The 12,123-nt window shown below is 49.5% G+C and overlaps 1 protein-coding gene across 4 annotated transcripts in view; it reads right to left on the reverse strand.

The window, feature by feature from the left end:
• CALN1 (calneuron 1) overlaps positions 1–12,123 on the reverse strand; it is a 516,312-nt gene that overhangs the window by 62,614 nt on the left and 441,575 nt on the right. For 2 of the 4 annotated variants that reach the window (XM_084762577.1, XM_084762579.1), the window contains one exon: positions 2,189–10,090. The exons of 1 other annotated variant lie outside the window; for it this stretch is intronic. In XM_084762577.1, the coding sequence (XP_084618703.1) occupies positions 9,963–10,090 (128 nt within the window). In that variant the 3' untranslated portion in view covers positions 2,189–9,962. Of the gene's footprint in view, positions 1–2,188; positions 10,091–12,123 lie in introns of those variants that run through there. One more of the 4 variants, XR_014775545.1, reaches the window with a different exon arrangement.

A 12,123-nucleotide genomic window follows, 5' to 3' on the forward strand; every position in this document is an offset into this window, starting at 1 on the left:
TGGCAGCCAGTTTAGTTCAGGTTCAGTGGAAGACTGTCCCGAGGGAATAAAGTAGGGAAAGGTAGAGCAGGAAATTGAACACTGTCCTCTGGCTTCCAAATGCATGCATGGGCATGGCTGGGCGCACACACACACACACACAGACAGACACATACACGCACACACATACAGAGACAGAGAGAGACAGAGATACACATAGAGAGACACATACACACACAGACACACACACAAACCCACACACACACAGACAGAGAGACAGAGAGAGAGACAGAGACAGAGAGACAGAGACAGAGAGAGGAGAAAGAGATGTTCATACTAAGTCATCCTTGGTCAGGTGTGGTTCCTCGTATTGCTGGCCCACCTTTGTCCCAGCTCCAGTCTCTCCCGCAAGATAGTCTGACAATTTTCAGAACCATATGGAATATCTTCTTGAGAGACAAGCTGCCCCTCTGGCTGGTACCGGGCCTCATCAGCCTTTTTTTCTTCTCCAGCTTGAGATTCCCTGGGGGGAAATGCCAGTTCCCTGGGGGTCCATTGTCTTAATAGTCTGATCCTCAAAGGGAGGGCATGTGTCTCTCTAGAGCCCCTCCTGGCCTGCTGGGATGCTTACACAGCCCCTGCCTCTGTCTGCCTGGATGCATCCAAGTCCTTTATCCTCACCTCGGTAAGTCTGTGAACTGTGAGGATGCCGACAGCCTAAGGCTCCTCCCCGTGGGAGGCACATAAGGTCAGGCGCTTCATCCCCTGGACCGGGTCTGCTCACCCTCAGGGATGGCTTTGATTTGATTCCCCACTATCCATGCTCCCCTAGTTCCCGAATGGCCTTCATGTGTACAGTTCATGAAGAAGACGGTGACAGTCTAGAGGAAGAATCTACCCAAGCCTGCAAGCGGGGAGAAGGGAGGAAGATGTGGACAGTGCACGGTAAGAGTCTAAACATGAACGGCTGAGGCTCAGGATGTTGCACAGTTGGTAGAGCATTCCAGAAGCCCGACTCCCATCCCAACAGTCTATACACCAGCCCGGGGTGGCACATACTTATAACCATAGCAGTGTGGGTGGGGAGCGGGGTGGGGTGGGTAGTACCAAGAGGATTGCAAGTTAATGATCATCCTTGAGGCTCCGTAGAGAATTTGAGAATTGTCTGGGCGACATGAGACCTTGTCTCAAAACAAATAAGCAAAAAGCTGGGGACCATGGCGCAAACCTCTTAAGTCTAGGAATGGGGGTGGCAGGGGCAAGAGGACATTCTTGGCTACACAGCAGATTCAAGTCCATCCTGGGCTACAGAAGACCCTGTCTCCATGAATAATTAAACGAAATAAATCGACTCAAACTCTTCTGGTTGGTTGCATTTCCCTTGAGCCTCTGCTTTCAGGTCTGCCATGATGTAAAAGGAACCTTCCACACACCGCTACTGCCATGATGTTCCAGTCAAACACACAGGGCCGGGCGGCCATTGTGCCATACATCCCATGACTTCCTGTCTGGGAAAGCTTGACTAATGATAGTCTGTCATAGTTAAGTGAGGTGTGTGTGTGTGTGTGTGTGTGTGTGTGTGTGTGTGTGTGTATGTGTGTCACTGTCACTCTGGTTCATGTGTGATCAGAGGACACCTTACAGGAGTTGAGGATTGAACTCAGAGCATCGGCAAATACCTTGACGCACTGAGCCATCTGCTAGCCCTCCCCACTGTGTTTTGAGACACAGCTCTCACTGAGCCCAGAGCTCACCAGTTCACCTAAACTACTGGGCCACTGAGCCTCAGGTACCCTCCCCTCTCCATCTCCGCCCCACCCCACCCCCCACCCCCCACCCCCCCGAGTGCAAATTCCAGGTGTGTGCCGCGATGCCCTCTTTCTTATTTAGGTGCCAGAGATGGCTCAGGTCCTCATGTTTATACAAGCACCTTCCTGACTGAGTCATCTCCCCAGACTCAACGTTTTCTTAATTATCGTGCCTGCTCCGAGGCCAGGGGACCAGTCACGTTTCCTACCATATGCTCCACCACCATCGTTTATGTTCTGTATGTCAATCATCTTGTCCCAGGGTCCCTCTGCTCAACAGGCTCTGCCACCTCCTCAACCTGATGCTTCTTAGAGAGGTTGAACTGTCACCCACGGGGCCCCAGAAACAAATCTCAAGACCCGTTGCAAGTCAGAGCATAAATAATAAACCAATTCTCTCATCAAAAGGAAGAAAAAAAAAAGAACTTTTATTTTTTTTCTATTGCATAAATAATGGTAAATTAGACTCTTTTTTTAAATAAGATTATATATTTACAGACAAGTTTAGTTACAGAAAACATCTGATACATATATGGCAGTCATTTTCCCTTTATACAGTAAGATAACATGTGAATAATATCATTTCGTTGGGTCACTGAAGTTGCATGCCGAGTTCATTTATATTAATATTTACATTTGACGTAAAGATATATTTTTTTAAAAATTTCACTAACCTGCTGTCTCATCACTTAATAGCAGGAAATCACCAACTAACACTAAGCGAAGAAAACGAAAACGAAATGAAACAAAAACTCCAAAAGAGAATGTAAATGAGGTAAAGTGGGAAATTGAGATGCATGACTGACATCTGACTGGAACATTCTGACTGGAACGTTCTGGAAGAAGAGGCAAGAAGCTCCTGTTGAGAACAGTCTTCACCTGTGCTTCTGAGACACCCAGCATGCAGGGCTTGAGTCCCAGCCATTTACATCTGTGCTTTGAGTGGAAGCTTAAGTTCACGACCTGTCGCCACCCACAGACCACAGCGCACCCACACCTGGCAGGGCCAGACTTTGAGAGTCTGAGTGGCTTCCGTGAGCATCACCTTGGCTCAGTCCTTAGACAATTAGCTTTTTCCTGAATTTTGGGGGCAATCAAAGTCCCGGTGAGGAGTCGTCACTCTCTCCTCAGAGCCCTGGATGTATGTGAACTCACAGAACTTTCTCTCAGGGTCTTCTCAGGGAAGAACAATAGGGCCTCCCGTGGGCACTGACTAGACCGCAGGCTGCTTCAGGAAGCAGGAACTAAAGGCAGGAACCAGGATTTTTTATCATTTCTCCTTGTTTTGTTTGGGAGACAAGATCTCACACTGTAGCCCAGCCTAACCAGGAACTCACCAGAGAGTAGCCCAGGCTGCTCTCGACTTGCCCCATTCTTCCTGCCTCTGCCTCCCACGTGCTGGGATTGCAGGCGTGCGCCACCATGCCTGACTCAAACAGGCTCTGGTGTGGCATGGAGGAGAAGGGACAAACACTTGAGGACCCTGGAGCTGCTACTCTCTCCCTCGCCTGTGTCTCTTGCTATTGTTGGAACATGGCTATGGCCGGCAGTGGCTGTGCCCAGCTCTAGTCTCTGGCCATCTAAAAAAAAAACAGCTGTAGGTCGCTGGCTCTGCATCCCAGACTTATCATCCACTTTCTGACAGTCATTATAGATGGTAGCTTTCTGCCTTCTGGAGAATTATGAATGGCCCCAAGCAAGGACCACATCCCTTTGACCTGCTGCTCAGCCTGGTGGCCAGGGGGGGAAAAAAGGTAGTAGTGGGAGGCAGAAAGCATGGATGTGTGCATCCTTTATTTGGCGGTGGGGGCGGGGGTGTTCCTCAGATGGATGCGGGAGCATCGTTTTTTTTTGGGAATCTGGTCTTTTGTCTCAACCTACAGACTCTTGCCTTCCAATTCCACGTGACCTTCCTCCAGGGCACCATATCTCTTTCATTTTCAGGCAGGCCAAGAACACAAAATCTCATCTTAACTCAGCAAGCTTTTAGGGAACGAACGAAAACCTCTCTCACCTGTGTGACGTGTGGCACATTCCGCTGGCAACCAGAGGGTGTTGTTGCCTTTACAAACAGTGGGTGCCAAAAGGAACACCTCAGGTCGCCTCTCGGGGATTCATGTCACAAAACAAGCACTCCTGACTGATGCAAATCCTGGGACTTCTTAACCCCTCTCCATGGGGGAATGTATGTCTTTTTCCTGCCTCCTAGCAGCAAGGGTCCGATGATTTCTGGCGCCCTTCCCAAATGACAGTGCCGGTTTCTTTTTGGTTTTTCTCTTCTGCTTTCTGGCCTCTGTTCACAGGTCTCAGAGCCTCAGGCAAGGCATGCTGGGCTTGGCAGGGGTCAGCATCCATCTAGGGGAGATACTAGCCTCCTATTGGAATCCACTGAGCTTGCTGGGAACACGTTGATTGGCAGTACCTCCCTTGGACATTCCCAAAGTAGGCCAGATAGACAGGGACTGGCTTCTATCAGCCCTTTAAAAAAAAAAAAACACTCTCTCTGTCAGGTCCAAGGATGGCGCGAACATCCTGAGTGAACTCTGCATTCTCCGAAATATTCTTTCCCAATTAGTCTGTATTTTTAAGAAACATCTAGCCCTGCCTCCTTCCATTTAGATACCCTCTGCCCCATCTCTCCCTACCCCTACCCAGCCCGCCCTGTGTGTGTGTGTGTGTGTGTGTGTGTGTGTGTGTGTGTATGTGTTCACATGTAGCTCAGTCCAACTTGCTCTATCATGAAGGATGACCTTGAACTCCTAGGATGATAGGCATACCCCACTCCGCGTGCTTGGATAATGTCTGACAGTGCTTTGGAAGCCAAGATATACTGCCTGAAGAAAGGAGTGACCCTATGCCCAGCATATGCGGTGTCCTCAATTGACAAATTACCCAAGCTAGGAGTAGGTAAGCAATGTTCAGGTACAAGGAGGGGGCTATTTTGTGCAACTGGGGAAAAAAAAACTGCTTTTTTTTTTTCTCCTAATGGGAAGGAGTCCCGTTATGTCAGCTCATGCTAGCCCAGAACTCTGTATGTAGCCCAGGCTTGCCTGGAACTTACCTATGTAACTCAGACTGCCCTTGAACTTGCTCCATAAATACAGGCAGATGGTGAACACTGATCCTCCTGCCTCCGCTTGTCAAGTACCAGGAATTAGAAGCCTGGTCTCCTGTATCTGGTTGATTTGACCATTCCTTGTGGTGTTTTAAAATTAGGACCAATATTAAACATAAACCATTGGCGTTAACATGACGGTATGCATCTGTAGCGAAGGTTAGGATCCTAAGAGAAGGCTCAGTCAGCGGGCACATCTGACCTCTTTTCTCCAGACCGACGGTGCGTGGCGAGGCCACAGAGTTGAGACCAGTCCCCTGAGTGAGTTAGCCAAAGTGCAGCTCGGGTGAAGCTAAGCGACTGTGACACTTTACATGACTGTGGGGATGGGGACTGGAGGAGGCGGCCTAGTGTCTCCTCTGTCCTGTCCTGACTGTCAACATTTCAAATGAAAACTCTAATGGTTGCATAGCTCTTCTATTGTAGATGGGGTTTTCTTCTTGTGGAGGAGGAGAGGAGCCAGGGAGTCGATGTAGAAGGAGGAAATGATGGTGATTTCTGGACTCTCAGCCCTGCAGGGCATCCTGGAAGAAGCCAGTGTTGGGGGTGGGGTGGGGTGGGGTGGGGAATTATACTGATCTGAAGTTGTTTGGGATGGATGCTTCCTAGGGAGTGGGGTTCTGTGGTCCTCCTGGTCGTAGAAACAGTATGTGCCAAAGTCTAGAAGATTCATCGGAGCTCATCTGAAGCATGATCACCACATTATATAAAAAATAAGGACCCTTTTCACAAGAAGGTTCCAGGCTCTCTGTGTATCTTAGGTAACAGGGTAGAGAGAGGGAAGCTGCAGACCTTTGGGGATAGGACATAATACGCTTTGAGGTACGAAACTTAGCACTTTCCACAAAAACACAGAAGCCAAGGGCGCACAAGGAAACAGTTCCACATACAACACGCAGCCAGGCATAGCCAAGTCAGCCCAACCCTGAAAGTACGCCCAAAGGTCATCTCATTCACCTTCTGATGATGCCCTTGTCCGGTCCCAGAGACACTACCAGTCTCAGATTTGAAAAACAATGCAAACAGCACTCTTCGACTTGCGACCTGAGTCTGGACTTGAGCCCACAGAAGGAGACTGCAGCAAGCGCCAGCTGTCTCTCTCCTGATCTTTGATTTTTCCAATCACTTTGATGAGAGTCAGTGGCTGGGGGTTAGGAGGGATGCACTCAACATAGGCTGGTTTTTTTTTTCTTCTTCTTCTTCTTCTTTCTTTTAAAAATTCCATTCTTTCAGACACTAGATCACTTGTCATGTAAACTTTGAGATAGGAGCAGGTGTGGATGAGTTCATCACCCAGAACCACAAATCCCAAGCAATTCCTACAATCACTGGGCTTGCCCAAGAACTCATGAGGACCACAGTTGACCTCCGTTTCTAATTCCTGCCCTCTGGAAGGAGAATCTCAGCAAGACCAGTCTTGATATGTGCTTTTGCCTGCCATAGATGATGTGGGATGGATTTATTGTCCCCCAGTGTGTAGAGAGTTTTGCTCTGGGAGGTGAAATAAAGGATAGAGGTCAGGAGGCTACCTGCATAAGGCTTACTTATTATCTCCTGAGTTGGGGGTGGGGGGGTGGGGGGAGGGGAGGACAAGTTCAAATACAACAGGAAAAAGGCAGGGGAGCCATGCACATTCTTAGAGGTGCATTCCAGCAGGAAGTGGATTCTGGGAGACATAGTGGAGGCAGGTAGGGCCTAAAGCATTCTTTGAGAAAAATATTCGCTATGTTTGTGCCTTGGCAAACTCAGGGTAGGTGCCATGGTTGCCATGGCAACCTCTTATAGATAGATGTCTCATGGAACTTGGCATGCGTTCCGGAAGCCACTGTTAACAGTTCCCGGGTAGAGTCCCAACTGGGGATTCAGTCTACATCCGGGACAGTGAGGGGGCAGGGGGCGACTCATTTGAAGGTTAAAGAGTTTAGAGTCAGCTTGTTTTTCTGTCCCAGGTAAAAATGCTGTCCTAGTGTCTGCCACTCATGGAGACCTGAGGGTGTGGAGCTGAGCTGGCAGCAAGAAGGAGCCAGTCACTGAGTCACCTCATGGCTGGTGAGCTTCTGTCACTATTCCTAAATCCAGTCATAGGTTGGACCCTCCCACCCCTGCCCCCGCCTCTCCTACAGAGGGTTTCTCAGCTGCACATGTATGGCAGAACTTTCTGGAACCAGCTCATTCTCGGTTATTGTCATGAGGATGTTAAGTGGCAGGGGACCCCGGGGTAGCATTTGTGTGAACAGGCCTGCGAGTAGGGCTGCCTGGAAAAGAAGCCCAACACCCTACATGTGACAAAGACATAATACTACGAGCCCAGCAGCTAGAGGGCAGGCCACCTAAGCACAGTCAACCCTCACTAAGTCTTTTGACGAACACCACGAGACCAGACTTCCTGCACTGTTGTATTCAGTCCCTGGGTACCTCGGAAGAAGAGGATGCTGGGAGATTAACTTCTGAACCACAAGAAAGAATCTGATGGCTTCTTTACTCATTTCTTCCTTGCTATTGGGAGAAAAGCATATGCCTCTTTAAGGAAGGGGATGTTCACACCCTTGGAGGGTACAGGCTTTTTATATCAGCTCATCTCTGGGAAAAAAAAAAAACTTAAGTTCTTCAGTAATGGGGCAGATCTTACAGAAAAGCAACATTTGAAAAAAAAAAAATCCTTACGTCCCCACCTTGAAAGCTAATCGCAGCTGAGGCATGGCATGCTGCGGGGGGTCCCCCCCCCTTCAGATCCTTAGAGCCCTTCACTTCCAGATGAGGGAGGGTGCAGTGTGGAGATTCAAACATCAGCTAACGACAGGGAAGCATGTGGCTGCCAGCTATGCTCGCCTTCTCGCACAGAGCCAGCAGAGAGAAGGCAACTGCCCCAGGAAGAAACTAAAGGGGGTGCGAGCTTGTGCAGTGTGTTAATGTTCCGGGTCTCTACCTGTTCCAGCTCAGGAGTCTGGTCCTAAGGGAACCGTGGTGACTCAGCCTAGGGGAGAAACCAAAAGGGCAGGTTTGCAAAGGGCACCGTAAGAAGGGAAGGCAGGCTGCTGCCTGGATGTTCCAGACTCCAGGCGGTTTTATGAAATGACTCTGTGCCCCTTCGAGCTCTTGGGACTTCCAACCTGCTCCCTCTTGCGTATGCTATGGCTCAAAAGCTAGTTTGACTTGTGCTCTTGGTGAGTGTTCACGCTCTACAGTGGGGGAAATACCCACAGCTGTCCCCCACACTACTGCACGGGGTGCTTGTAGAGGCGAACTCGAGGAAGACCCTAGATGGAGATCTTGCGTGATCCAAGTCTAAGAAGTTAGCAAGGGGGCGGGGGTGGTGGGAGCAGAGAGGGAAAGTAGGCTAGAGGAATATGCATCGCACCATAAAAACCCACCCAGCAGAACGGAGCCGGAGCGAGCAAGCAAGCAAAGCTGCTGGCGCCTCAGCGTGGCTGGAGGAAGTGGGGGAGGGGAGGAAGGAGGAAGGGGAATGAGGGAGCTTCCGGCAGAGATACAAAGTAGAAGCAGGACGATTCCCTTACAGAAAAAGAGACTTGGGCTCGGAAGAATACAAAGGGAGTTAGCACATCTGTAGATGGAAGCCTAATCTGACCACTGGACTTTTAAGTTCCTAGCGAAGCCAGGAAATCTCAAAAAAGTCTTGGCCCACTATACTGAAAACAGACCATGATACCATGATATTCAGTTCTCTGCGCCAACAGAAGCCCTCTGTGATCAGGACACCGATCAGGTCGCTGTCATATCAGCCATGGCCATTAACACACACATCTCTCTCTCTCTCTCTCTCTCTCTCTCTCTCTCTCTCTCTCTCTCTCTCTCTCTCTCTCTCTCTCTCTCTCTCTCTCTCTCCCCTGAATTATCATGAGATATTAAGCAAAATGCAGCAAATTGATCCTTCCATCTTCCTGTGGATTCAGGCTCTAGGTCTGTTTTTCTTAGCGGTGGGGGCGGGGAGGGGGAGATTCGGCACTAAAGTTCAAGATGAGGGAAGGGTTAGATGTACGCCAATCTTAACTTACAGATGCCGTCTAATATGGCAACTCAGAGCGGGCTCTGTTACTTCAGATGCCTGGGGTGTGGGCCTCCTTGCCACCAGGCTCCATTCCTTCCCTACCCCAGTTGCTTTCACCTTCTGCTCTATAAGATGAGATAGAGAAGTTCGTGTCCAAAGTAAGCCATTAGGGAAAAAACAGCATCACTCATGGAAAAGTCTCTTGTCTATGTGTCTGGGTTATATAGAGACACTGGGTTATGGGTTTTTTTTTGTTTTGTTTTGTTTTGTTTTTTGTTTTTTTTGTTTTTTGTTTTTTCCTATAATGGCAGCACAGGCAAGAAAGCTGGGAGCCAGGCTCTCTGCAGATTCCAAGATGCTGGTGCGGGATGGACTTCAGAAACAGAAAGCCAAGTGCCATGGAAACCGACTGAGAGTGCCCCAGCTATACTGACAGGAGTCCTGTAGAAAAGGCATTAAGAACAGCAGCAGCGACTGCAAGGAGCTGCGCCCTGCTGAATGGCTCTCCCCCTCATGCCTTGGGGGGGAGGGGTCTCCACTGGGTGGAGGAAGGAAGCCAGGGTGACATGGAAAGTCCCTTTCTCTATAGCAACCCGGAAGTCAACTTCCGCAGGGAGTCTCTGTGAGTCCCCGGGTTGAAAGAATCAGGACGTGACTGTTGCTCACGCCTGCCTCTCTTTCTTGCTCTCTGATGCCACCATGGTATCTGGATGGCTACTGGAATTCCAAGACGAAAAGAAAGCAGTATTTTCTCCCCTTTGGAGTTGCTTACTGGCTGTTGAAGCAATAACTGAGAACTCCCGACTATTTATTGCATTGGGAAACAAAAACCATGAAAGCATTGAAGACAGCCCTTTTTTTGTCCCTGCCAAGGAGATGGAGTTGATCCGCGACCCCGGTTGCACTGCAAAACTTGAGTCCTTTACTGAACTGTACCAACGCCTGCGTCCATCCATAGGTCCAGATCTCCTGTGTGGAGGAACAGAGTCTGCCCGCAGGGCATGCACATGCGCGGTGAGCTGGCAACGCGGTGTGGCTGGTTGGGCGGCAGCTACTCCATGCCGCTCCGCAGGATCTGGTTGGCTGCAATCAGCATGACGCTTATGATGAAGGCCATGGCGAAGGCGCATATGAGGCTCTTGCGGACGCAGGTCTGTCGGTTCTGCTTCTGCGAATGAACTGGGGTCGGGGTAGGGAGGATAGAGAACAGAGAGACGACATCATGAGGTAGGTTTACGTCTTCAGCAAGCGGCCTACGCTGACAGGCTGTGATCAACTCAGATGATGGACACAATGGGGGTTTTTAGCTGCGCAGAAACTTCTGGCGAAGGGTATGAAATGGAAAACCATCCTATCAGAACCGTGGTCTGTAAGACGTTCAGGGAAAGATCCAGACATGTAGACATAATGGAACCACAGTAAGTTTCAAAGACGACAAAAAAAAAAAAAAAAAAAAAAAAAAAAAAAAAATCTGTAACATTCCAGGATGAGTGTCAGAAAAAGATACCATCCAACCATTGTCAGCCCTTTTCTGTAAACCAATATTAATAGAATGAGCTTTAAAGCTTCCTCACAATTTGCATGTGCGTGTATCTCATTAGTACATGCACACATGCCCAGGTAGGCCAGAGGACAGCCTCGGGTGTTATTCCTCAGACACTGTCTACCTTGTTGTTGTTGGTGGTGGTTTTTGATTGTTCTGTTTTGGTTGGTTGGTTTTTGAGACAGGGACACTTATTGGCTAGGAACTTGCCTAGCAGTTTAGATTGTCTGTGGCGTGAGTTCCAGCAGTGACCCACCCTGTCTCCACCTCCACAGTCCTGGGATCGCACACACCACCACAGCTATGTGAAAATCAGTCTCTCGGGCTTGCAAGGCAAACTTGCTTGACCAAACTGAGCTGGCTCCCCAGTGTTTTTCTGAAGACTCGGTCACTTCTCCATGGTGCCACCAATTGGGGACCAAGCCTGCAACTTAGGAGCATCACAGACATCTCACATCTAAACAGGGCATGAGGGTTGATACAAAAGGGATGAGTGTTGGCTTTGTTGTGAGTCAGTTCCCTGGGAATTCACGTCTTAATGAACTCTTCAGGGGACTGGGCAACTTCCAGTACATATGATAGGCTTGGGTGGAGGTTGAATTGCCAGAGACAAAAAGCACTCGTGTGTGTGTGTGTGTGTGTGTGTGTGTGTGTGTGTGTGTGTGTGTGTAGTGTGTGTGGTATATGTTCGGCATGTTGGTAAACAGGCTCTTTTCAGATTCTGCTATTAAAGAAGGTTAGGGGGCTTGTGGTGAGGCTTGCTCAGGAAAACATTTGCCGTGCAAGTTTGAGGGCCTGAGTTCTGTCCTCGGCACACATAAATAAAAAAGCTGGTCATGATGGCAAACACTTGTGGCCTCAGAACTAGAGAGAGAGACAAGCAGATCCGGGGCCAGCCAGCCCAGTATACTGGTTGAGTTCCAGACCAGCCAGGTGGATGGTATCCTGAGGAATGATAAATGACGTTGATTTCTGGCCTCCATGTGCTTGCACGTCCACACAACAGGCACACACATGCGCGGGGACACAGAGAAGACTGGCGGAAGCTAGGTGTGGCACTGCATTCCAGTAACGCCAGCTACTTGAAGGCAGGCAAGAGAATTTGACTTGAGTCTTGAGGCATTATTCGAGTTAAGGCTGCACAGTGGGACTCTTGCCTCAAGACAAAGCATTGCAAAGCAAGCAAACAAGCCAACAAACAAACAAGCTAGTGAGATGGCTTATGGGTAAGGGAACTTGAGAGAACTAACAAAAGCTGGCCTCTGGATAGACAGACTGAAGGAACCAGAGGTCAAGGCCACCCGCAAGACAACCTACAGCATCAACCAACCTGGGCCCACAGAGACTCAGCCACTAACCAAAGAGCAATGCTTGGGACAGCACTAGGCCCCCTCCACAGATGGAACAGTTGTGCAGCTCGGCTTTCATGTGGGACCCCTAACAGCAGGAGCAGGGGCCTGTTTCTGACTTTGCTGCCTGACTTTGGATCCTCTCCCCCTAACGGAGCTGCCTTGTCTAACCTCAACAGGAGAAGATGCACCCGGTCCTCCTCCAACTTGATATGCCAAGGCAGGTTGATACCCATGGGAGGCCTCTGCCCCCCAACCCCCAATCTCAGAGGAGGAGAAAAGGAGGGGGAAGTGTGGGGAAGGGATGGGAGAGGAAGGGA

Source organism: Acomys minous, assembly GCF_964271855.1.
Source record: "Acomys minous genome assembly, chromosome: 16".
NCBI classification, from domain to species: domain Eukaryota; kingdom Metazoa; phylum Chordata; class Mammalia; order Rodentia; family Muridae; genus Acomys; species Acomys minous.